The 26,467-nt window shown below is 51.6% G+C and overlaps 1 protein-coding gene across 3 annotated transcripts in view; it reads left to right on the forward strand.

Annotated features, from left to right (window-relative positions):
• The window catches only part of OSBPL2 (oxysterol binding protein like 2), a 54,261-nt gene extending 33,412 nt beyond the window's left edge, over nt 1-20,849 (forward strand). For 2 of the 3 annotated variants that reach the window (XM_035299110.3, XM_008996227.5), the window contains 8 exons: nt 4,177-4,359; nt 5,932-6,039; nt 6,615-6,704; nt 8,970-9,093; nt 11,203-11,331; nt 13,571-13,694; nt 15,647-15,737; nt 18,547-20,849. In XM_035299110.3, the coding sequence (XP_035155001.1) occupies nt 4,177-4,359; nt 5,932-6,039; nt 6,615-6,704; nt 8,970-9,093; nt 11,203-11,331; nt 13,571-13,694; nt 15,647-15,737; nt 18,547-18,649 (952 nt within the window). In that variant the 3' untranslated portion in view covers nt 18,650-20,849. Of the gene's footprint in view, nt 1-4,176; nt 4,360-5,931; nt 6,040-6,614; nt 6,705-8,969; nt 9,094-11,202; nt 11,332-13,570; nt 13,695-15,646; nt 15,738-17,055; nt 18,185-18,546 lie in introns of those variants that run through there. The other variant, XM_008996228.4, reaches the window with a different exon arrangement.
• Nucleotides 20,850-26,467: the final 5,618 nt, after the last annotated feature.

Below are 26,467 nucleotides of genomic sequence, written 5' to 3' on the forward strand. Positions count from 1 at the left end.
CTCAGCTTCTCTCCTGCCCCTGCTGGCCCTCAGCTCACAGACCTGAGACTGACCCCAAGTCCCAGGACTCTGGCCCCAGAGGTCCAGCCAGACCCCAGATCACGCTGTTTGTGGCTAGGCCCCTGGAAGGACTCAGGGTTCTCTTCACCCATGTGGTTAGCCTGGGGACTGCTGTGGTTATTCACAGAATCATCCTGGAAAATTCTGCCCAGGTGACAGTGCCCACCCAAACCAACAAATGAAGTCAAAAGCAGACCAGACCACAGCGTGTATGTGGCAGTGTGCTAGTTCCTCAGCCACTTATCAGCCTGGCTGGGGCTCTGGGGAGCTGTGGATGAGAGAGTAGAGGTGTGTGGCTTATGTCTAAAATGATTTTTATTCCACTGCCCCTGGCCCCCCTCCTTCTCTTGTAGATGTGTGCAGGTGCCTGCAGGCAGATGTGTAGGGAGGGTCTGCGGGGCCCAGCTGAACCGCCATCTCCACGACAGGGTTAGGCTGTGGTTCTGAAGGGGGAAGGGGCAGGGTGCTCTCAGCTGGACCCTTCTCTCTTCCATCGTCGGTGTAGCCCAGCACACAGAGCTCGCTGCGTCTGGGGAGAAGGAGCTTGCTGGAGGGACGTGGGTGGTTATCTAGATGAGTCTGCTGTGCAGAATGCAGGCTGTTTGCCATGGACTGCTGGGCTGTACGCCTCCCTGCCCAGGAGCTGAGTGCAGACGGGAGAGAAGGTGGGCTCCTTTATTATCTTGTTGTATTATTATTCTATGAAAAAGGGAGTTGAGCCAAAACAATTAGCCTCTTACTTGAATTCTGATTAGTTGAGATTCTGTTGGGTTATTTTATTAGGAAGTCTTTGTTTTTTTAATTACAATAGCGTGCTCTTTATAGAGAATGTCTAATGTTGAGAAAGGTACAAAAGATAAGTCAGGCATAATCCCATAAAAGACAATAGCTGGCTGGGCTCTGCCTGTAATCCCAGCAACTCGGGAGGCTGAGGCAGCAGGATCACTCGAGCCCAGGAATTCTAAGTTACAGTGATGCCGCAGCACTCCAGCCTGGGCTGCAGAGCCAGACCATGCCTCTTTAAAAAAAATACAAACTAAAAAATAACTCTCAACATTTTGTCAGATTTTTGTGTGTGTGTTTCAGAATATGATAATGTCAATTTGTATGTTTTTATTTAACATAATATGTTATAATCATTTTCCTGTGATATTTTCTAAATTATAGTGTTTCATTGATTTTAAGACACATTTTTCATGTTGCAGCATTTCTGCATGTCAGTTTCTTTTTCCTTTTTTGAGACAGGGTCTCACTCTGTTGCCCTGGCTGAAGTGCAGTGGCATGGTCACAGCACACTGCAGCCTCGGCCTCCAGGTCAAGTGATCTTCTCACCTCAGCCTCTCAAGTAGCTGGAACTATAGGTGTGCGCCACCATGCCCAGCTAATTTATATATTTTCAGTAGAGATGGGGTTTTGCTGTGTTTCCCAGGCTGGTCTTGAACTCCTGAGCTCAAGTGATGTGCCCACCTTAGCCTCCCAAATGCTAGGGTTACAGGTGTGAGCCTGTGCTTACCTGGCCCTTGTCACAGTTCCATTTTGCAGCAGTTTTTTTCTTTCGTGTGCAGTGCAATTAATGGTGTGCAGTGCAATTAATGGCATCTTGGATTCAAAGAAGTGTAGTTTCTTTGAAACTTCAGGTCACTGTTTCGGGGCCTGTTATTGTGTTTTATGTGTTATTAATGACTCATAACTTTTTTTTTTTTTTTTTGAGACAGAATCTCCCTTGGTTGCTCAGGCTAGAGTGCAGTGGCACGATCTCGGCTCACTGCAACCTCTACCTCCCAGGTTTAAGCGATTCTCCTGCCTCAGCTTCCCGAGTAGCTGGGATTACAGGCGCACACCCCTACACCCGGCTCATTTTTGTGTTTTCAATAGAGACGGGGTTTCACCATGTTGGCCAGGCTGGTGTTGAACTCTCAACCTCCGGTTATCTGCCTGCCTCAGCCTCCCAAAGTGCTGGAATTACAGGCGTGAGCCACTGCGTCCAGCCATGATTGAGGTTTTTATCCGTAGTGAGCAAATGGTTGCGGGATTTGGTTTGCTCCAAATGGGCTCTCTTCTGGTACATAAAGAGTTGAAAAGCGTGTGCCTGCATTTGTCCTGGAAGGTGTGAGTGTCTGCACTAGCTGTCAGACCATCTGGGGAGGAGCTGCTGTTAGTAGCGCAGGCTTTCCTGCGTGTCTGCATAGAATCACTATGCAGTTTGGAGAAGCAACATAAATGTCACAGCTTCAAATTCTAATCTGTTCCTGGCTTATCCTGGATGGGTCAGCTGCTGGTTCTTACCCACACGCTGCTGGTGCATGAATGCCAACTTTATGTTTTTTGTTTGATTTAGAAGTTGGCTGGCACTGGGCAGTCGAGCACCTGTTCTCAAGCTCTCATTGCCTTTGAGGAAGCAGGACTAGCGTGGGCAGAGCGTGGTGTGGGGATGGCAGGGTCCAGCAGGCAGCTTTGGGTCGTGGCACATGCTGCAGGGAGCAGCCCTGCTTCTGCTTCTGGAAATGGGGAGACTGGGGCCTTGACAAGGGGAAGACTGGCCCTAAGAATCCCTTGTGAAGGAGTCTTCTGTTCTGAGTTCGTGTGGAGTATGCTTCCTTTTCTGGATATTTCTCTGGAGCAGTATCCCCTTTGCTGCCTGCCGGCCTTCCCTTCCTCTGGTCAGTGTGCTGTGCCACTGTCGGAGGGCACTGAAGGGATCTGGCTCTTAGAAAATTACTAAAACGTCTTGAAAAAGATAAATCAGGCTGGGCATGGTGGCTCATGCCTGTAATCCTAGCACTTTGGGAGGGTGAGGCAGGTAGATCACTACATCAGGAGTTCAAGATAGTGAAACCCTGTCTCTACTAAAAATACAAAATCAGCTGGGTGTGGTGGTGGGCACCGGTAATCCCAGCTATTCAGGAGGCTGAGGCAGAGGAATCACTTGAACCTGGAGGTGAAGGTTGCAGTGAGCCAAGATCACGCCACTGTACTCCAGCCTGTGAGACAGATAAGATTTTATCTTAAAAAAAAAAAAAAAGAAAAAAGAAAAGAAAAAGATAACTCAGAATAGGAAAAAAGTTCTAGATGCTGGAGAAGAGGCAGTGCGGGTAAGAGGAATGCAGGCCGCCGGGGCTGGGTAGAGCAGGGCTGCCCCCAGGGCCGGAGCTTGTGCTTTGTGGCAGGAAGCACACCATGCACCTCTCAACACCGACACGCGTCGTCTGTCATGCACTCACTTCCAGATCGTCCCTGCTGGTGTCTGCCGTGTGCTGTGCGTCTGTGAGACCCTGGCAGTCTGTCACGTTAGGGGCCATGAATATGAACCTAGTCTTTTCCTGATACTCTGGATCCCTGCAGATGCGTTATAGCTAAAAATACACTTTCTTTTCTTAGACAAGTATTCATTTTGTAAATTACATACCTTGGTAGACAACCTTTTAAAATCTAATTTTTCAACTTTCCTTCCTCTGTAATGATTGGAAATTCTGATTCCAGTTAAGTTAGTAATTATGTGGTTCAGCTTTTATAATTTTTAATGACTACACCTGTAGGTGTATTCACAGTTCCGGAACAATTAAAAACCGACATTTTTTATTGAAAAACAGAATATACTAAAAATCCTGTTTCCTGGCCAGGAATATTTTGGATTATAAGCCATTCCATCACTGAAATTTCAGGGGCCTTGTAGAAAGGCAAGGAGTACCCCTTCAGAAAGGGTTTCGGGTCCTGAGTTCCCAGGCAGTGGGAGTCCTCAGGGTTCCTGAGGGTTTGGAGTCAGGGTTCTGTAAGGGGTGCTTCTCCACCCGCGTCTCTGGGCACCTCTGGCCAGACACCACTGTGGCTCAAGTGCTCCCATGGAAGGTGAGTGGGGCATCGGGGTGGAGGCCTTCCTGCACCGTTGCCTTCTCTGTGTGGTCAGATGGGCTCGGGAAGCTGTGGCTGTGTGTGTCTGTTGCCATTGTTAGGCCAAGTGCGGCATCAGAGCGGTGGGCGTTTCCACCACATCTTGTGGCATGGAGGGCTCCTGCTTCCCAGCGTCCCGTGAGGGGCTGTGCGTGGTGTCTCAGCTGCTCTTTCTTTTATGTTGCTGCCATTAATGTGTCTGTTTCTCTTTTTTATTCTTGGACCTAGGGAAGATTTAGGATTCAGATTTATATCGGAACAGGTCAGTCACCACCCCCCCATCAGTGCGTTCCACTCGGAAGGCCTCAACCACGACTTCCTGTTCCATGGTTCCATCTACCCCAAGCTCAAGTTCTGGGGCAAGAGCGTGGAGGCGGAGCCCCGAGGCACCATCACGCTGGAGCTGCTCAAGTGAGTATCGGTGCCTCCTGCTGAGACGGGCTTCCTGGATAAACTGGAGTGGGTGCTGGTGTTGTGGAGGGCAGTCCTCCTTCAGGAGGAAGCCCTGTCCTCTTTCTCCTGCGGTGGTGGCCTTCCCACAGCAGAAGGGTTCACATGAGCTTCCTGACCGTCTGAAGATGGGTTCATGCTGCTGGGGGATGTCCTCATCTCTGACTGCACTTGGAATTCATATCCCTTTCTGTCAACTGATTGTATTCCTTGTCTTTTACTGCATGACAGCCCCAAACTTAGCAGCGTACACCCCGGTCTGGCAGGGTTTCTGAGGGCTGGGGACTGAGGGCTTGTGGTGGGGATGAGGGTTGGGCTGCCCGTGGCGCCTGTGTCCCCCTCGCCTTCGAGGCTGCTGGCTGGGCCCCTTCAGGGCTATATGCTGCAGGGCACTGCCTCCCACAGCGGGAGAGAGCTTAGAAGGAAGCCAGGGAAGTGGCTCTACGCCGTGTTCATGTGGCAGGAGTGACTGAGGGTTGGAATTTCAGACGGCCTGGGAGGGGACCATCCAAGAGGCTGCCCACCACCCCTCTTCACTCTCAGCCTACATACTGCCTGATCCAGTGTCGACCAAAGACACCTCAAAGCAAAACACACTTCTCCAGCAAACACCGGCCACTAAAACCCGGCAGACACAGACTAGATGCTGGTGTCCCCCTGGGCCTCCGGTTCTGAGGTGTGAGTCTTGCTGAGCCACTGCCTGTGGTCTTCTCGTAGGCACCAGGTCCTGACAGATGAATAAGGAGATCTGTAATCAGCGCCACCTCGCCATGATGAAGCATTTGATACGGGTTTTGCTTCACATTGGCCCAGCCTGGATGGCTGCTAGAAGGTTCCACAGGGACCTGGAGAAGCTCCCGAGGAGCATCCTGGGGCTGGTGTGGCCTTGTACCTGTTGTGCAGTGGCCTTGCTTACTCAGGAAGAGGCCTGCAGAAGGGAAAGTTGCACACCTTGCTGATGAGCATGCTTGGGCCCTGCCTAGGAAATTCAGAGGATCCCACACGCGTCATGAAGTACCCTGCTCTGAGCATATTTTCACCTTCACTATGGCTCCTCAACATAGCCCCTCAAAAATGGGGCTGCTGATCTGCTGCCTCACGTTTGTGGGGTGTTTTCTTCTTGGGCAGGGCTATTTGGGAGAAAGCCATGCACCCCTCCACAGCCATGTGCCAGCTCCCCAGATGGCCAAGGCCGCGTGCCCATGACCTGCATTACCGCAGATGTGTTTGGTGAGGTGGCTTTTCTTTTGAGACTTCACAGGAAAGCCGTTTCCCTTTGTTCAGTCTTCTTTGATTGCTTATTAACGTGTCTTGACATTTAAGTAGAAAGCTTTGTAGATGCTACAAAGGAAAGAAGTACATTTCAAACGCTTGCTAAATACACAGCCCCCGTCAGAGGGGCTTCAAAGCAGCGCGCTGCTCTCCTGTGGGCGCGGGTGGTGTGGCCCAGCCCTGCCTGGCCTTTGCATCTTAGGTCACAGTGTGTCTTGGCCTTTTTGGACTCTGACTGCTTGTCTTCTGGTGTCCTCACAGGCATAATGAAGCCTACACCTGGACCAACCCCACCTGCTGTGTGCACAATGTCATCATAGGGCAGCTGTGGATAGAGCAGTACGGGATGGTGGAGATTCTAAACCACAGGTGACAGCCCCCATGGTGGGGTGAGCAAGCCGGGAAGTGGGGATGCCCGTGCTCCTGGTGGGGTTTAGCTCAGTCTCACGAGCTGCTGCCGTGTCCTGGCTGGAGTTGACTGACTGGTGCTGCATCGCCACGGGTGATCCTTGTTCACAGCTTTGTTTTCAGTCACAGTCGTTACTTTCAGGCTTTGAACTGTGCCCAAGAGCCGTCCCATTGCCAGGCACAGCACAGTGGCCGTCCGCAGCGGTCAGCCACTGTCCAGGCGTGAATGCCTGTTCCTGGAAGCTTATGATGGGTGGGCTTTGCCTTTTCACCACTTTCGTGAGGTGTAATCGATGCATCCTAAAATCCACCCATTCTGAGTTGACACCCAAGTGGTTTTTAGCAAATTGACCGGATCATGGAGCCATCCCACAGCCAGTTTCAAACATGTCCCTAGCTCCAAAGGCCCGCTGCGCCCATCCACAGCCTCTCCCCTGCCCACCCCAGGGCCTCCACCTCACTTCTCCCGCCACGGAGGTGGCCTTTCTGGCTGTTTGCTGTCTCACAACAGAAACCTGTGCATGTTTTTCCCACAGAACTGGACATAAGTGTGTGCTTCACTTTAAACCGTGTGGATTATTCGGAAAAGAACTTCACAGAGTGGAAGGACACATTCAGGACAAAAAGTAGGTCCTTGCCAGGTGGTCCCTGGACACCACTGCAGCCTGCGTGTCCACGCTTGAGGGCTCGGGTGCTGCTGGGCCTGCGTGTGCCAGTGTGCACAAGAAGCGGGTCCCAGTGCCGTCTGTTCATGCTCCACAATATGACTCCTTGTTGTTTAGGAAAGACATTTGGTTATTGAGCATAACAGGAAATAAAGGGTATTTTTGAATGTAGTTTCTAGGCCACTTGTTACTGGGACCATCTTCTTTTGATAAAATCGTTTTTGTTTTTTGAGATGGGGTCTTGCTCTGTGGCCCAGGCTGGAGTGCAGTGGCTTGATCTTGGCTCACTGCAACCTTTGCCTCCCGGGTTCAAGTGATTCTTCTGCCTCAGCCTCCCGAGTAGCTGGGACTGCAGGCACATGCCACCATGCCCAGCTAAGTTTTGTATTTTTAGTAGAGACGAGGTTGTCACCATATCGGCCAGGGTGGTCTCGAACTCCTGACCTCATGATCCACCTGCCTCGGCCTCCCAAAGTGCCAGGATTACAGGTCTGAGCCACTGAGCCCAGCCAATAACATTGACTTGAGAAGCCAGCTGTTTGCGCTGGGAGGTGAGACGAGACTGGTTCCACAGCAGAGCTGAGGTGGGAGCATGGCTGTGCAAACTTTCCCCCACCGGTATTCCATGCACATTGTCAGGCGAGATTCAGATATTAACTTGTGGGGTGTCAGTGTCATGTGCCTGGTTCACTCGAGTCTTTAAATCAGGGACTTTTACAAGTTTTTGTGAGTAGAAAAACGGTCAGTACAGTTTTAACAAATTTTTCAGCTTTTGTTCTCCCCATTTGGGTTAATTACGTTGTGATCTGAGTCTCAAATTTGTTAATTTGTTTTTGGTAAGGAATTTGAGCCATAGAATGTCATGAGGGTCCTTCTAGTTCCTAAAATCCATACATTTCCCATTAAAAACTAGGCCCCCATTTGAAACAGTTGGGCCAGGTGCAGTGGCTCATGCCTATAATTCCATCACTTTGGGAGGCTGAGGTGAGCAGATCACATGAGGCCAGGAGTTCAAGACCAGCCTGGCCAATATGGTGAAACCCTGTCTGTACTAAAAATACAAAACTTAGCTGGGCATGGTGGTGCATGTCTGTAATCCCAGCTACTCGGGAGGCTGAGGCACGAGAATCACTTGAGCCCAGGAGGTGGAGGTTGCAGTGAGCTGAGATCATGCCACTGCACTCCAGCCTGGATGGCAGAGCAAGACTCCATCTCAAAAAAAATAAGACGGGTGATGCTTCTGCTCTGTCCACCCTCTGCTGTGTGTCAGAAATGCACCTGTTTCAACAGCCTGTAAAATAAAATGCCCAGGCTTATAACTGACCATTTCTCCCCTAAAACATGAGAGGATAAATGTGTGGACCTAGAAGGGACAGCAGTTTATGATGAGGTGGCAGTCACCTTGATCCCCCCCCGTGGAACTCAGCCCAGGGAGCAGCTGGATGTCAGTTTCCAGAAATGGGCAGGGGCGCCGAGGCCGGCACTTGCTGTCCTCAGTGAGCGCGTGTAAGGCGTGTTTTGCTTTTCTGGTTTTTCATCCTAAATTAAGGGTGTCTCATCCTTGGAGAAATAGAGTTGTCCCCAGGCCGTCTGCTAGGTGAGGCCTGGCCCAGTTCCCTGTGCCCGTGTGCTGGCTCTGTAGGGTCTTGGGCCTGTCAGAGCCACACTTCCAGGGGGTCTGTGGTTGCGGTGGACTCTTCCCAGCAAGAGGCCAAAAGAAAGAGAACGGAGCCTGGCACTATTTGGCTCCATCCCTTTTGGAATCAGGAGCTCTGGTGGCTGCTCTGCACAGGTCTCGGGGTTGCTTTTGATGAAAAAAGGCAGGTGGGGAAGCAAAGACCCAGCAGTGTTGACAGCCCTGTTGATAGAAAAGCACTGAAGGACACGTGCACATTCAGTGTGTTTCAGACCGGCAGTGGGCGCAGGCAGCTTTTCACCTTAAAAAGCTCCCTTTCTTCGCCCCCTCCCACCTCCCGCAGCCCCGTGGGCCATCTGTCCGTTGGGTTTCCGGCCCTTCATTTTCCTTTCCTTGGTGTGTTTCAGGGCTAGGAATGGTCCCAGAATGCAAATTTTCACCTTTGCGTTTATGTCCAGAGATGTCCCAAAAGGCATAAGAAGACGTGCCTGAGGGGAATTTATTCCAGGGGCAAAATTAAGGTGCTGCATGTTTAGACAAATGGTTTGTGATGACTAAAACTTGGCTTTACAAATCTCATTTAATTATAGCAAAAAGAAGCTCTTTATGATCTATGGCAAGTGGACGGAATGTTTGTGGGGCATAGATCACGCTTCGTATGAATCCTTCAAGAAGCAGGAGAGGAGAGGCGACCACCTGAGGAAGGCCAAGCCGGTAAGGGCTGGGGCGCCCCGGGAGAACTGTGCCCTGGGTGCTGAGGGCTGTCAGGTGCTGCGGCCCTTAGCTTACCTGTCGGGGGCCCAGGGAGCCTTTGGCCCCCACCAGGAGAGATGAACATGCAGAATTTGTCCAGATTAACTGCGTGTTGTTGTGGGTTCTAGTATTGGTGGGGAGTTTATCTGTATTTCTTTCTGTTTTTTTTTCCAGCCTCTAGTTACCAGGCTCAAGTGATCCTCCCTCCTTAGCCTCCTAAGTGGCGAGGACTGTAGGTGTGCACCACCACGCCTGGCTAAATTTTATTTTTATTTTTTCATAACGTTGGGGTCTTGCTATGTCTCATAGGCTAGTCTTGAACTCCTGGGCTCAAGCAGTTCTCCCGCCTCAACCTGCCAAAATACTGGGATCACAGGCATGAGCCACAACACCCAGCCGATATATCTATATTTCAGTTGCACAGAGGCTGCTGCTATAAACGGTGGGCACCGGTGCCCTGGAGTCATAGTCCCCTGCCCCCATGGCTAGAAGTACCTGAGGGAACCTCATGCAAGGCTGTTACTTTTCTGGAAGCTCCAACTTCTGGGTCCTTCTTAGTAAATCTCGCTTTCTTCAAATTAACTTAGATATGTTTAAAAAATAAAGTGAAATTCAATTTTCTGTTTTTAGTTGTGAGTACCAGATAATATATTCAACAGCCAGAAAGTATTGGCAAGGTTTTCCCCAAGAGCTTTGGTGTACTGATTACCTTAAGACTGGTTGTTCTTGAGCTTAAAAATAAGTGATAGTTCAAAAGAGGTGTCACACTTTCTACGTAGTGAATTGGAACACACCAAACCTGAATCGTTCACTATTTCACGAAAACATTCAGCCTCCTCCAGGATCCTAAGTGTTTTTACATTGTAGTATTTGATGTGTGCCGGTAGACACCTTTTCTAATCCTTTTTTATTTAAAAAGGTGAAATTCTGCTTACAGACTCCACAGGCCTGGAAGGGTAAACCCATTTAGCGATGTCTTTTGATGCTTTCCTGCTCCTGGAGGTGACCTAGAAACAGGAGTGTTTTCTGTGAATGCTTGTCCTTGAACCTCGGCTCTCCCTCACCCGGCCTCAGGCCAAGTGGCCCACAGCCAGTGTAACACAGCCCCACTGATGCAGGAAGCCCAGGGCTTGACTCCCTTGTTTTCAGTAGTCTCCCTGAACAGCAGCATCTGGTAACCATTCTCTTCCTTTTGAAAAGCAACGTGGCAGGTTTTGTCTTCTCATTAGGGTGTGCTGTACAGTGGGTTCTGTCTGAGATGCCGAGAGATCCTGAAACCCCCACACGAGTCACTTCTTGATGGAGGACAAAACTGCCCCATCTAGGAAGGCTCTCAGTCCCAGAGCCTGCCTTCTGGAGAGGCGCCATGAGCGTGAATGAACGTGTTATGTGGAAGGCATCGCCCATACAGCAATGCTCAGACTCCATAGAGCGCCCTTTCACATGCCTGCTTCTCCCCAAAGGAAACACGCCCTGTTACCGACTTGTCATCTTCTGAGTGTCAGAGTAGACAGCATGTCCCCATGAAGGGAGCGTGAGCTGCTTTAGGGACTGGGGCCCGGCTCCTCTCCGAATAGTGACAGACAGGGGATAGACTAGGGAGGAAATTCGATTTTCTCCTTAGTTTAAGAAAAAAAAGGCTGGGCGTGGTGGCTCATGCCTGTAATTGCAGCACTTTTGGAGGCCGAGGTGAGTGGATTGCCTGAGATCAGGAGTTCAAGACCAGCCTGGCCAACATAGTAAAACCCTATCTCTACGAAAAATACAAAAAATTAGCTGGGAGTGGTGGCGAGTGCTTGTAATCCCAGCTACTCAGGAGGCTGAGGCAGGAGAATCGCTTGAACTTGGGAGGTGGAGGTTGCAGTGAGCCTAGGTCTCGCCATTGCACTCCAGCCTGGGCCACAAGAGTGAAATTCTGTCTCAAAAAAAAAAAAAGGAAAAAAAAGGCCAAGGCCGCCTGGCTGTGCTCAGGCATGGTGACTGGTCTGAAAAGCACTCTGAGAATACCTGTCCTCCCAGCCAAAGGTGGCCTGGCCCCGGGTGGCCACACAGCAGGGTTCTGTGTTTCAGGAGGACAGCTCCAGGAAGGCTGAGAGTGATGTGGCTGACGACGTGCCTGTAGCCCAGGAGACCGTGCAGGTCATCCCTGGCAGCAAGCTGCTCTGGAGGATCAACACGCGGCCCCCCAACTCTGCCCAGGTCTGTGCCCCTCTGTGGCCTGACGCCTCTGCCTGCCCAGGTCAGACCTGCCTTGAGACATCCCAGGCCAGCCCCTCTGCTCTTCCCTGTCCTTGGGCCCTTGTCTGCCACCTCGCCTGAGCCTGTTGTCCCTGAGCAGATGGAGGGGCCTTCGCCAGTGGGGTGGGCCTCTGCTCTCCCTGGAGCTGCATCCCGGCCTGTGCCTACCTGCTGGTCTCGAAGCCTGCTGTTGGGATCAACACCGCTGCTCCGCAGGACGTGCAGGTCGAGGTACCGACGCACGCTCAGCTGTGTGTCAGAGCCGCCTGCGGGGCACACACGTGCTCTTCCCAGGAACATCAGACAGGCACATGGCCATTGCCTGTCAAGGCCTGCACTGAGTGTGTCTTACCACAGAGGCCTCCAGACCTGCCCTGGGAAATTGTTTTCTAACTTGTCAGTTCACGTGCTTAAATACATTGTGATATTTATTTTTGAAAATTACACTGATAATTTTATTAAATATATGGTAAATGACATGTCTTACATATATATAACAAAATAATTGATATGTGGTTTATGATAAATATAACCAAATTAATATCTTGATATCTTTTATAAATTCTTATTTATATACAAAATATATGCAACTTAAAAAGTTTTGTATGTCCCATAAACAGAGCAGAACATGTAAAATACAGAAAAGGAGCAAAATCTTCACCTCTGAGCACATTGCCTCAACAGTCACTGTCATTATTTGAGTACAGCATGAACGGGTCTAACAGTGCTGTTTTCTTTTTTAATAGAGGCAGAGTGTCACTCTGTCACCCAGGCTGCAGTGCAGTGGCGGGATCTCACTGCAGTCTCCAGCTGCTGGGCTCAAGTGATCCTCCTGCCTCAGGCTCCTGAGTAGCTAGGACCACAGGCATGTGCCACCATACCAGACTAATTTTCTATTTTTTGTAGAGAGGAGGTCTTCCTATGTTTCCCACGCTGGTCTCGAACTTCTGGCCTCAAGCAGCCTTCCTGCCTTGGCCTCCTGAGTTGCTGGGATCACAGGCATGAGACACTGTGGCCTGCCAATGATACTATTGGTATTTTGGATTTTTTTTTCCATGGAAATCTCTTTCAAGATAACTTGTGCTTCCAGCCTTTGGCTCAGCATATGTGTTGAGTCCACCTGCCTGCCAGGCACTGTGGGCCTGGGCACAAGGACCAGGCGGACGAGGCCCCAGCAGGGAGGCAGGGCAGGTGGTGGACTCATGCTTGAGAACCCAGTGGTGCCTTAGGTGCCAGTGAGGGCATCTGAGTGCTGTGGCTTTGGTCATGGAGTGGGGGTTGTCCAGTGATTGCATTTGGGCAGAGGGGGCAGCCAGGGCAGAACCCCCTGGAGTAGACTAGTGTGTGAGGGCCAGAAGGCCTAAGGGAGCCATGGGGATGAGGGTGGAAGGGTGCAGGGGTCCCCAGATGACTTCAGCTTTTGCTCTGAATGACATGGGACACCATGGAAGTCATTTAAGCAGGGGGTGACGGTTGATGTTTCCTGTGGCCCTTCTGGCTGTTTGAGATGCCGTAGGGGCAACAGAAGAGGGAGGACACGGGTGGCAGCTGGAGGGCCTGGCTGTGGCGGGAGGACCTGAGAGGTCCCAGGGCCATGAGGGATGCAGACCGTGGGTGCAGAGTGCTGCAGCAGGCCTTCCTGGGTGTGCTGTCCAAGAGGCACTGAGCAGACAGAGCTGCAAGCCAGAAGCGAGGCAGAGCAAGGCTCAGGGCATCCTGGGCACGGGGTGACTGTCATACCCTAAGCATTTCAGTTTTTGACATGACAGGTTAACTTGCTCCCAGGGCTGAGGCTTTGGCAGCTGGAGAGTAGAGAGGAGGGACCGCGGGCAGGTGTGGTGAGGGCAGGGAAGGAGCAGGTGCAAGCTGAGAGTTTAGCAGTGGGAGACAGGTGGCCTTGGCCAGAGTGTTTCCAGCAAGCTGGTGACAAATCTGTCGATGACATTGTGATGACAGAAAAAGAAACGTGTGTGTTTTGCTGTCACACCTCAGACTGCAAACGTTACAGGTGCAGCACAAGATAAGTGCTTAGTGAAGATGGCAGAGGCATTACATTTGTGCGACAGCTCGAGCGGAAGTGGGTTCTGGACGTGGCAGTCAGGTAGCACCTGCAGGGTTTCCAGGGCCCACTGGGGGTCTCGGAGCATGGTCTGTGGCTCAGCGGCCCTGCTGAGGCCGCGTCCCTGTGTCTGCTCCGCAGATGTATAATTTCACCAGTTTCACTGTGAGCCTCAATGAGCTGGAGACGGGCATGGAGAAGACCCTGCCGCCCACGGACTGCCGCCTGCGCCCTGACATCCGTGGCATGGAGAATGGCGACATGGGTGCGTGCTACACTGCCAGAGAGGGGAGCTGGGGCCAAGGACGGCCAGCTAGGGTGGGGAGTACAAAGCACCCGCTGGCAGAAGCCAGGCTCTCCCCTTCAGGGGGGCGGTCCCTTTCCCTAAACAAACAAGCAGGCCACGGCTTTCTAGAGCCAGGCTTCTCAGACCATCTGCGGCAAAGGACTTTGAAGAGCTCTCACCTGCCTCAGACCAAACCTTTTTGTAAATAAGCTAAATAAATTTGTAAATAAATTTACATTACTAGAAAGTGAAATGAAAAAGAATACGCAGAAAGTACAAGTCCTAGGCCAGGTGTGGTGGCTCACGCCTGTAATCCCAGCACTTTGGGAGGCCGAGGTGGGTGGATCACCTGAGGTCAGGAGTTCAAAACCAGCCTGGCCAACATGCTGAAACACTGTCTCTGCTAAAAATATAAGAAGTTTGGCATGCTTGGTGGCATGTGCTTGTAATCCCAGCTACTCTGGAGGCTGAGGCAGAAGGATTGCTTGAACCCAGGAGGCAGAGACCCTATCTCAAAAACAAAGTGAGAGTTTCTGATTTTTTAATATTAAACAGAAGTTAAGGTGACATTTTGAAAACTGCACGTGTTCCACCATGAGGATCCGTGCAGCCATCGGTGCCGTCACTGCACGTGCATGGCGTGTCCTGCAGCCTCACACTCCCAGTGAGCACGCAGCATTCATCTGCAGCATGGCAGGTGCACGACTTACTCATCTAGGTCGAATCTGCAGTGGAACTTCTGGCTAGGGAGGCATATTTAAAGTGTCCTAGGTTTTGAGTTAGTGATATTTTATTTATTTGTTTGTTTGTTTTTAGAGTTGGGATGTCTGTCACCCAGGCTGGAGTGCAGTGGTACAATCACTGCAGCCTCAACCTCCCAGGTTCAAGCAATTCTCCTGCCTCAGCCTCCCAAGTAGCTGGGACTATAAGTGCATGCCACCACACCCTGCTAATTTTTGCGAGGTTTTGTTTTTGTTGTTGTTTTTTTTTTTTTTTGAGATGGAGTTTCACTCTTGTTGCCCCTTCTGGAGTGCAGTGGCACAATCTTAGCCCACTGCAATCTCTGCCTCACAGGTTTAAGCAATTCTTCTGCTTCAGCCTCCAGAGTAGCTGGGATTACAGGCACCTGCCACCACACCTGGCTAATTTTTTGTATTTTTAGTAGAGATGGGGTTTCACCATGTTGGCAAGGCTCCTCTCGAACTCCTGACCTCATGATTGTCCCCACCTGGGCCTCCCAAAGTGCTGGGATTACAGGCGTGAGCCACTGTGCCAGGCCTAATTTTTTTATTTTTTATGGAGATGGGGTTTTGCTGTGTTACCCAGGCTGGTCTCCAACTCTTGGGTTCAAGCAATCTGCCTGCCCCAGGCCTCCTAAGTGTCCTAAGTGCTGGGATTGCAGGCACGCATGAGCCACTGTGCCTCGCTTGAGTTAGTGATGTTTTAGGAGAGAAACCCCGGTCACACTGAGAAGCCACGTGGCAGTTAGGAAATGGAAGCCACGTGGTAGGAAATGGAAGGCTAAGTCGAAATGGAGCTTGTCTCTGTTGAGAGATGGGCTGTGATTTGCACAGCCAGTGATTGGGCCGACTCTCCTTCCTGAGTGCCCTCTTGAAACTAGGGTCTCAGGTGGTGCTAGGGCCCTGCGTGAGCTCCAGACTGCTGCACTGCAGACCATACCTTGAGTAGCCTGTTGGAGAACACGCAGCACATGCAGCCCCATGCTCTACTGAGCTCCATTTAGCAGGGGCCCTGCTGCTGCAGGGGCAGCTGGCCTCAGCAGCTCTGATTACGTTTGGTCTCCTGATGACAAAACCTGTTGTCTGTGGCTTTCTAGCCACAGTAGGACATGCCATCTAAGAGGTCTAGGTGCCTGGGGGGTGGGGGTTGGTTCTAAGGTCTCTGACCTGAGCTATTTACTTGGATCCTAGATCTGGCCAGCCAAGAGAAGGAGCGGCTGGAGGAGAAGCAGAGAGAAGCACGGAGGGAGCGTGCCAAGGAGGCGGCGGAGTGGCAGACCAGGTGAGCGTGATGGTAGCCACACAGGGTGGGGCAGCAAGGACACCCAGGGACAGTGAGGAGGCTTCATACACACCCAGGAACAGTGAGGAGGCACACACACACAATCCTGGGATAGTGAGGAGACACACACACACACACACACACACCCCCCCGGGGACAGTGAGGAGACCCCCCCACATACACACACCCAGGGACAGTGAGGAGACACACACACACACACACACACACCCGGGGACAGTGAGGAGACCCACACACACACACCCAGGGACAGTGAGGAGACACACACACACCCGGGGACAGTGAGGAGACCCCCACACACAAACACCCGGGGACAGTGAGGAGACCCACACACACACCCCCAGGGACAGTGAGGAGACACACACACACAGACACCTGGGGACAATGAGGAGACCCACACACACACCCACCCAGGGACAGTGAGGAGACACACACACACAGACACCTGGGGACAATGAGGAGACCCACACACACACCCACCCAGGGACAGTGAGGAGACACACACACACACAGACACCTGGGGACAATGAGGAGACCCACACACACACCCACCCAGGGACAGTGAGGAGACACACACACACCCGGGGACAGTGAGGAGACCCCCACACACAAACACCCGGGGACAGTGAGGAGACACACACACACACCCCCAGGGACAGTGAGGAGACACACACCCAGGGACAGTGAGGAGACACACACACCCAGGGACAGTGAGGAGACACACACACGCACACACCCAGGGACAGTGAGGAGACACACACACACACCCAGGGACAGTGAGGAGACACACACACACCCAGGGACAGTGAGGAGACACACACCTGGGGACAGTGAGGAGACACACACACACACACACATCGGGTACAGTGAGGAGATACACACACCCAGGGACAGTAAGGAGACCCCACACACACACACCCAGGGACAGTGAGGAGACCCCCCCCACACACACACCCAGGGACAGTGAGGAGACACACACTGGGTACAGTGAGGAGACACACACACCCAGGGACAGTGAGGAGACACACCCAGGGACAGTGAGGAGATACACACCCGGGGACAGTGAGGAAACACACACACACACACACACCCAGGGACAGTGAGGAGACACACACACACACCCAGGGAAAGTGAGGAGACCCCCCACACACACACCCAGGGACAGTGAGGAGACCCCCACACACACACACACCTGGGGACAGTGAGGAGACACACACACACACCCAGGGACAGTGAAGGAGCCTTCTCACCACCGCATACCCCTGTGGCTGACCAGTTGCTTTTCCATGGCTCCATTAAGGTAGTGACACCTGCAGCTGCCCAGCTGCCCCTGTGCATGCGGGTCCCACTGCACAGGTAAGAACCAGTCCCAGTTTAGCACATACCTTGCCAAGACCACCTGGCTGGGGGTGGCCTGTGCAGAGCGCCTGTCACCTCAGACCTGGGTCTTCTGCTGGGCCTCATGGTGTGTTGGCCCAAAGCTTTCTTCTCAGCTGTGGCAAAGTTAAAGAGAAAATGTTGTCTGAATGTGACTGTTCCCTTCAGTGTATATATGGTGAGTGTATAGGTGAGGTCCCCCAGGGGCCACAGCCCCCATGTTTGGGCACGGAGCACTGTGTGGAGGCCACGTCCGCTGCACCAATACCACATATTCCGGTCAGCACTGCCCAGGCTGCTCTCACGTCGTGACCCGGAAAGGTTTTGTGAAATTCAAATGCCATGCACTGTGCTGTGGCATCTGTGCACACGTGGGTCTCACCGAAGCACCAGACAGCATCAGCTGCGGGGACACTATTCCTGTTTCCTGAACCGTCCAAAGCTGGGTGTATTTTTTTCTGTAATAGTCATAAGACAAAGAACTGTTTAATAAGGATTCAGTCAATAATGTACTGTAATAAGCATAATTTTAAAATGTATATATAAGTAAAAAATGTTAGTCCGTTACAAAAATCTTCAGGTGTTTTTGAGCCATTTTCATTCTGTTAGGCCACATGCTTACAGGATTTGTTTTGAAGCCTCTGTAACAGTGATACCCAGTGACTTCTGTGCCTGGCATTTTTGAAACCAATTCTTACTGTTTTGGGCTTTCAATTTAATATTAGCCTTCTAATGGTTTGCTATTTACAATTTGCCTGTAATCCAGAGGAAAATCAGCTTCAAAATAGGTAACCTTTGTTCATTGTTTTTTTTTTAAGTGTTAAAAAAAATACTGTGAAAAAAATGATCTTTTGTCCTTTGAAGAAAATGGCTTCTCCCTTGTGAGTCCCCCTACCCCGATGGCCCCAACACTAAGGATGCCCCTAGGGACCTGGGGCCCTGAGTGCCAGCCGGGGCTGTGGATGGGGGCTGAACCGGGCCCAGTGCTGCCACCTCTTTGCCTAGAATGTCTTCCTTTGTGCTCAATTAAAAAAACAAATACTTGGTTTGCTTTAAATGAAAGCAAGTGTGAGTAGTGTGACTGCTCTTGACTTGAAAAGGGAGAAACATTTCTTAGGCTCCAGCAACTTCCCTGATAAGGGCCCAGTGTGAGGGTTTTGTGTTGAGTTCAACCCTCCAGATGCTGTCGGGAAGTGAAACCGACATGGGTGGCTGGGTCTCTCTAGGTTCCAGCATTCACGTGACCACGTGATCAGTAATTCTCAGTTGAAGTTGTTACCCTGGGCTGCATTTTAAAACCCATGTTACTGTCATGGTGCTGAATGAGGGGAGCAGACTCCTGCACCCAGAAGAACCAGGGCTGCGTTTTCTTTTTGGGCTGAGCATCTTCTGACCCCTCCCTTGTGTCCGGCAGGTGGTTCTACCCAGGCAACAACCCCTACACTGGGACTCCTGACTGGTTGTATGCAGGGGATTACTTCGAGCGGAATTTCTCTGACTGCCCAGATATCTACTGAGGGACTGGAGGGTCCTGGGGCCGGGACTGGAGGCCCGTGAGTCTGGACTCCCTCGGGTGGCCACTCTGAGCTTCGTCACAGCAGAAGCCAACTTTTCTAATGATTGTTTGTGGAGATAGCACCATCCCCAATCAAGGACGTAATTCTGATTCACTGTTGATTGCCAAACATTTCACTCTGCTGTGCAGTCTCTTCATAAAGCTTCACGTGGGATCATCGTCTTCATTAAGGTTTCGACAGGGAAATTCTTCATGGCCCCCTTTGAGGTAGCAGAAATCAGCTGGGGCTTGTTTAGCTAGCGTCCGGCACTCTCAGCCATAGAATTTGTAGCTAAAGAAAGTATGGGAAGGGTCCATGTTCTCCTTATAATGCAGTGGCAAAAGGTTTCTGAAAGCCTTTTAATCTCGAACCAGTGGGGGAAAGATGGATCTTGAAAATAATCCTGCAGAGAGCTTTATAAAGGCCAGGATTGCTTTCTAAATTACGGTAAGACAGAAGTGAAGATTTTCAAAGCATCAGATTGAGTGAAAAGTTGTCAGAGTCTGTATTTTTTAACAGTCTTCAATAATGTAAAGATTACTTTTAAAATATTTAAGTTAAAACTACTTGAATAGTATTTTGCTGAAGAGCAAGATATGCATTAATCACCGGTTTATACTGGCCAAAATGAAGCTTCACCATGAACACCCAGAGCGGGCAGAAGCATTGAGAGTTGGACGCGAAATCCCCAGACGGCTCCGCCGCGCATGCGCTGTGGCCAGCAAGGCCCAGCCGTCTCCGCGCACCGCGTCCAAGTCTCCACGGGGTCATTTCTTAATGACACTTTGCCTGTATCCATAGCACTCTGTGTTTCTGTTTTTCCCAGTATGCATGTATAAAATAGAAGTGATAAGAGTCACATCTGGTTCAGAGGCAGAATCTACTTACAGTGGTGTAATTAAAGTTAGGTAACCAAATAGGTATGCGTCCATCTCAGCATTCACCTTTATCAAGTGAGTGATTTTCCTTTTTTTTTTTTTTTTTTTTTTTGAGACGGAGTTTTGTTCTTGTCTCCCACACTGGAGTGCAATGGTGCGATCTTGGCTTATTGCAGCCTCAGCCTCCCAGGTTCAAGCAGTTCTGCCTCAGCCTCCCGAGTAGCTGGGACTGCAGGTGCCCATCACCATGCCCAGCTAATTTTTGTATTTTTAGTAGAGACGGGGTTTCACCATGTTGGTCAGGCTGGTCTGGAACTCCCAACCTCAGGTGATCCGCCTGACTCGGCCTCCCAAAGTGCTGGGATTACAGGCGTGAGCCACCGTGCCCGGCCATGACTGATTTTCTTTATATAGAAGTGTCAGCACAAGAGCTCACAGTGGACCACTTTGAAACACCATCAGTTGTGTGCACACACATGCACACACACAGCTGCATGGAGTGCGGGTTACTAAGGCCAGTACTTCTGAATGGGGGGTGGCACTGGCGTGTGTCAAGGCTTTAACGTCACCTCTGTAACGGAAGCAGTGCTGGAAGCAGACGCTCGTTTTGAAAGCTTGATTTCGTAGCTTTGGAAACTGGAAAGATGGTGTCTGGGGCTCAGTCCTGTGTCATCCCCTGGGCCTTGATCTCTGAACCAGCCACTCAGAAGCGTCTGAGCAGAACCACTCGGTGACTTTCAGATGGGTCTGAGGATTTAGGGTTGTGACGTGATTCCAGGAGGAGACTGAAATCCCCGATGACCGGAATGCGGAGCCCACGTGCCTCTGGTGGAGGCTCATCTGCTTCCCCGGACTGTGCTTGTGAACGGGCTCATTCTCCAAGAGAGACTGAAAGCTGCGAACATCAAAGGGTGAGACTCGGACACACTGAAAACGACTGTGTGTCAGGAAGTTTAGCGGCTTCTTGCTGATCATTCCACTCTTCACTGCTGAAGGTAATTTGCCAATGGATGTGGTTCCATGTTCTCTCCCAGGGCCAGGCTCCTGGTATTTCAGGGGCTCGTGGGCTGCACAGACAGCCCCACTGCTGCTGTCCTTGAGCGCAGGTGGAGGAAGAACAGCAGGAAGGTGATTGTGAAAGCAGCCGTCTGTCGGGGTTATTTTAATTTTTTATGATTTTTTGTTGTTTCTGCAAATGCTAACACACAAACTATCACCTGCCTTTGGTCACCTTTGATATCTATTGAATGTCAAACCTCTCTAATAAAGATGCCACCCCTTCACGTGTGGAAAGTGATGGCCTTCTCGTGGGCCACACGTTTGGCTGCGAGTGTGGCCTTGACCCAGGGTCTCAGTGCTTTATTCACTTTTACAGACAGGATCAGTTGCCCAGGCTGGAGTGCAGTGGCGCAGTCACAGCTCACTGCAGCCTTGACCTCCTGCGCTGCAGCAGTCCTCCAGCCTCAGCTTCCAAATAGCTGGGACCATAGGAGCATGCCACCAAACCTGGCTATTTTTAAAAAGTGTGTTTTGTAGAGACAGGGTCTCACTATATTGCCCAAGCTGGTCTCAACCTCCTTGGCTCAAGTAATCCTCCTGCCTCTGTCTCCTGAAGTGCTGGGATTACAGGTGTGAGCCACTGTGCGAGGCCCTTGGTTCTTTTAAAATTAATCCTGTAACTTAGGATGTCCTTGTGGAATGAAAAATCTAGCAGGCTTTTTCCCTACAGAACCTAATACCTGGATTTGATTTGCTCCTCACTGAAATTAGAATTGGGCTCCATGGTCATCGGTTCAGGACACGTGCATTGTGAGCCCCTGGAGATAGAGGTGAATGGGCGCGCGCACATCCTGGAGAGCTGTATGTGGAGCACGTGTTGGCTTCACAGCACATGCTGCTGCTCACCAGCCTCATTCGGGATGACGGCGTGGATCTGTGCCTCTGGCCACATAAAACATCTGCCCTGCCCTGGTGTCCAAGGTGGGTGAAGGGTCAGCTGTCACCAGCACCTGCAGCCTTCTCACTGGGCAAGGCTTGGGTTGTGGGAAGTGGGGACAGCTGGCCCTGGTCCCCGGCCCTGATGGGTGTCTGGTGTTCTGCTGCTGCCCTGAGGCCAGACCCTCCAGAGACTGCTGTCTGGAAGGAGAGGGAGCCAGCAGCCCAGATGCCTCGATGAGGGGAGCCACCTGTGTGTGCCATGTTTCTCAGCCTCCGTGAGCAAGTGGGAAAGCCGGCACGGGAAGAGTGGTGCCTGCAGGGAACCCCAGCCTGCTCCCTGCAGGTGCTCACTGCCCCTTCCAGACGCCAGCCCCAGAGTTCACATCTTTGTCAGGGCTACAACTCTGCCCGATAAGCAGTCTGGTGCAGGGGACACAAATGTCAGACCCAGCAGGACCCAGCTCTTGGAGAAGTGCCATGTGCCACCCTGATGGCCTCTGGGTGCCCCACTGTCCACGTGTCAGCATGGAGCTCTCCATCTGGGGCATTGGCATGGAACACCAAGGACCTGCCACAGCTTGCCAGGCACATCTGAACACAAGGTCAGGAGGTTAAAACAGGACAAGAGAAATGCCTAGAGGCCTCCTCACAAGGCATCCTGCTCTTTGGGGAAAATTTCTCCCCAGCAGAAATGGGGATTTACAGGTTTATACAAGTCGTTGTCATTTCCCTGATGGAAAACAAAGTGAAGAGGGTGATGAGTTCTAATGAGCTTCCCATTGTGCTGGGCAACCCTGAATTCACAGGGCACAGGGAAGGGGCGCAGTGGGATCCAGAGGAGAGTTCAGTCCATCTGCAGGAAGTCCCGACAGTTTTCTCTGATGGCCACATCTGGACTTGCCTGTGTGTAAAGTGGGCACGAAAGACAAGGACCCTACTGTGGCAGAGAACATGGCTGTGGCTCCCTTGGGACCCCTCAAATGATGGTTCCTCACCGTTTTCTACAGGCTAATGGAAGATTTCTGCAAGGCAAAAGCCATGTTTGCCATCTCTGGGTACAAAGTTCACTTTATAGCCGGCCCTTCACTGGGTGGGCTTTGGAAGCAAGACTGCTGTGGCCAGATCTTTAGGAGAGTGATGGCGGCTCTGCAGAGGGCAATGGTGTGCGCAGCCGGGTGTTCCTGCCACCCATGCGTCGAAGGCCCTCAGCCCCCGTTGTGCCTGTGCCCACCTGCTCCTCCAGTGCCATTCATCCCACCAGGCAGCGTGGACACGGCAGCTGAGAAAAGATGCCAGCAGAGCACACTTATTTGATCGTATTTAATAACTGTCAGTGCCAGTCTGCATTAACACAGTCAGCATATTTTTTGGAGGACTGTGTATACATCTGTGAAAATGTTAGCCTCCAAGTTCTGAATGAAGATACTGAGGATGGGCGGCACGTGACATTTGTTTTACATTGAGCAGTTTTTCACCATCTCAGCCATTCTGGCCATTTTGAAAAGGGCCACAAATCGGCTATGAATGAGTCCTCATGCCCAGTCACCAGAGGTTGACTGTGTGTTCTTGAGAACTGGCCAAGCAAATGGCTCGTTTCCAAAAACTGCCCTGTGGAGAGGGGACTGGGGGACACTTGTGACACTTGTCAGGCAGCACACGTGGTGGATGGCTCGCCCAGGTTCTCCAAGCAGCAGGAGGTTCTGATGGACCCCCCTCCCCTGGCAGCTACTGCTGTAGAAGCAGTGAAGTGCCCAGAGTGTGGGGGTCAGAGCGTGGGGTCACCACCACCCGCAGGTTCTGGCTGCCTGCCTCTGCCCTGAGTGGCCCCAGCAGCTTGGTGCTTTTCAGGAGGGTGAGCTGGGCAGACACAGTTGTCCCAGTGGTCGCTGTGACTGGGGCAGAGGGACAGACAGTCCTTGAGACGTCCATGCCCTTGGAATGCTCCAGGTGTGTGGCTGTGGGGCTCCACCATCACTGCCTGAGCCTGGAGTTCCGGGAGGCACAGCCCACCCTGCCTGGTCTGCCCCACAGATCATCAGCACCATGTCAGATGCAGAGAGCAGCTGTCACCAGACAGCCAGGCCTGCCGCCCCATTGACGCTGACTTCCTAACCTGCAGAACGGCAAGAAAGTGAGTTTCTGTCCTTTATAAACTGCCTGGTCAGGGGAGGTGTTACGGCAGCACAGACGGACCGATGGTGGGCTGTGACAAATGGCCGACACTGGGTGCTGACCCGGCGTTGGTGCAGCCCACAGAGCACCCAGGGGAACCAGAACTCTTTACCTTCCGCTTGGTTGTGACTTGTCTGTTTTTTAAATGTTAAAAAAAAAAGAAAACCCCGAGAGGCGCGGTGGCTCATGCTTGTAATCCCAGCTCTTTGGGAGGTCGAGACCAGCCTGGCCAACATGGTGAAACCCCGTCTCTACTAAAAATTCGAAGATTAGCTGGACGTGGTGGCGGATGCCTGTAATCCCAGCTACTCAAGAGGCTGAGCCAGGTGAACTGCTTGAACCCGCTTGAACCTGGGAGGAGGCTGCCGTGAGCTGAGATCGAGCCACTGCACTCCAGCCTGAGGGATAGAGCGAGACTCTGTCTCAAGAAAAAAAAAAAAAGTTTAAAAAAAACCCTACCCCGGACGAACACTTTTCCCAAGTAGCTGCCACTGATGTTCCCACCGAAGCTGACACCTTCCGTCATTTGCTTTCAGCCTGGCAGGTGTATTTAATTTGCATTTCTCTCGTGAATTATGGTGTCGAGCAGCTTGCCACCATGCCTTTGCCACCTGTGATCTCTTTGGTGAAATGTCCAGAGGTGTCTTCCACCCACGTGGAGGTGCAGCCTGGCTCTGCTACCCAGCCTTTCACCCGAGGAGCCTGTGGCAACATGGAGAGCGTTGGGTTGTGCTTTCTTCAGTTTAGGGCTTTTATTGAGACAGGGTCTTGCTCTGTCACGCAGGCTGGAGTGCAGTGGTGCCGTCACAGCCCACTGCAGCCTTGACCTTCACCTCAGCTGCCCAAGTAGCTGAGACTACAGGCATGCAACACCATGCCTGGCCTTGTTTTAATTTGTATTTTTGTAAAGACGGGGTCTCACTGTATTGGTTAAGCTGGTCTTGAACTCCTGGGCTTCAAGGGATCTTCTCACTTTGGCCTCCCAAGTGTTGGGATTAAAGGTGTGAGTCACTGTGTATGGCTGGGGAGCGGTCTTTTTTTTTTTTGCTAAACAGGTTGAATAGAAATCTCCTTTAGAGGATCTCTTAATCCAGATCCTTTAGCCGAATGCACCTGTCCCGGTGAGGCTGCTCTTCTAGATGCTGTGGGCATTTTGTAGATATCCCACCAACTGCCCTCAGCGACCAATTAGAAGATAGCCATGCTGCGCTGGTCACACAGCCCTCCGCACCTTGTGTGTGCTTCCAGGGCTGCTGGTGCTCCGGCTGCCACACCCCACACTCGCACAGAGCGGGTGCACGGGCCGGCTGGCTGCGGCTTTTTTCTCTGCAAGCGTGCTCACAGGAATGTGGGAATTTCACTTGAAGCCTTAAAGCGTAGGTAGAGTTCTGTTTTTTGTATTTTGAGCTGTCCCCAGCCACAGGGCCCCCAGGAAGAGGAAATACTGAGTCCAGGGTCCTCTTGGCCACTGCCTTGGCTTCTGTACACATTGCCCCTGTGGCTGCTTTACTGTCTGTGACGTAAACAAGCAACACTTGCCTGCCAGCCTCGTGCCAGGAAAGCTGGATTGGGTTTTCTCATTTCCGCCTTTTCCCTGTTTAATACGCGGGCCTGAGGACGGGGCTGCAGTACCAGTGACACAGATAACTGGCACCTGTCGCCAGCGGGTTGGAGCTTTGTGTTAGCCCTCCTCAACCCCTTTAGACTCTGGAACCCTCTAGATTCTTAAAAATACGGGACCACAAAGAGCTTTTGTTTACATGAGGTTTATTGACATTTACCATACTAGAAATTAAGAGGACATTTAAAATTATTTACATAAAAATAACTACTTGTTAACATAATTTTAAAATGAAAAATAGCTACATTTTTCAAAGCAAAAAACCTGAATCTTTAGATAACTAAATGTTTCCATTGGAAGCATTATGATAGTGAAAAGTGGCAACTGAGCAGGACAAGCTCTGCCCCGAGACAGTGGAGGCCTGGGCTGTAGACTCCCTTCAGAATGGGAGGGCTGGGGCTGCCAGCGTCCATGCCAACACATCTCCAGCAAGGGTGAGTGAGGGCACACACCTGAGGACCTCAGAGAGCAGGTAAGCACACAGCTGTGCACAGGCTCGGAGGGTGAGCCACCAAGCACAGGGTGACCCCAGGGAGCGGCCGAGTGGAGTGGAGCCTCCGAAGGCGAGAAGGAAGCAAGCGGTGGGCAGGCGAGAACCTGACGCTGGCACGGTCTCAGCTGCAAACATCTAGTCCCGCTTACCTGGGCGCCGAGGCCACTGCACCTCAGGCCCCTTGAGAAGCGCCTGACCTATTTTTATTTTTAATATTTTTTATTTTTAGTGATGGGGTCTCGCTCTGTCTCCCAGGCTGGAGTGCAGTGGCGTAATCTCCACTCACTGGAACCTCCAATTCCCGGGGTTCAGGCCATTCTTATGCCTCAGCCCTCTGAGTAGCTGGGATTACAAGCATGTGCCACCACACCTGGCTAATTTTGGTATTTTTAGTAGAGCTGGTGTTTCACCATGTTGCCCAGGCTGGCTTGAACTCCTGGCCTCAAGTATCGGCTCGCCTCGGCCTCCCAAAGTGCTGGGATTACTGGCGTGAGCCACCGCTCCGGGCCCCTCTAAGCGCCCCCGCCTGGCGTCGCTGTAGGCAAATCCCACAGAACGGGTCCCTCTGCAGCAGCCTGCTGGGGCTCCACGAGCGTCTCTGTCGTCTTCCCTTTAGTTTGTGTCCAAGTGACTCAGAGTTACTGGACACTGGCGAACGACTGCAGCCTTTCTACTCC

Source organism: Callithrix jacchus, chromosome 5 (genome assembly GCF_049354715.1).
Source record: "Callithrix jacchus isolate 240 chromosome 5, calJac240_pri, whole genome shotgun sequence".
NCBI classification, from domain to species: domain Eukaryota; kingdom Metazoa; phylum Chordata; class Mammalia; order Primates; family Cebidae; genus Callithrix; species Callithrix jacchus.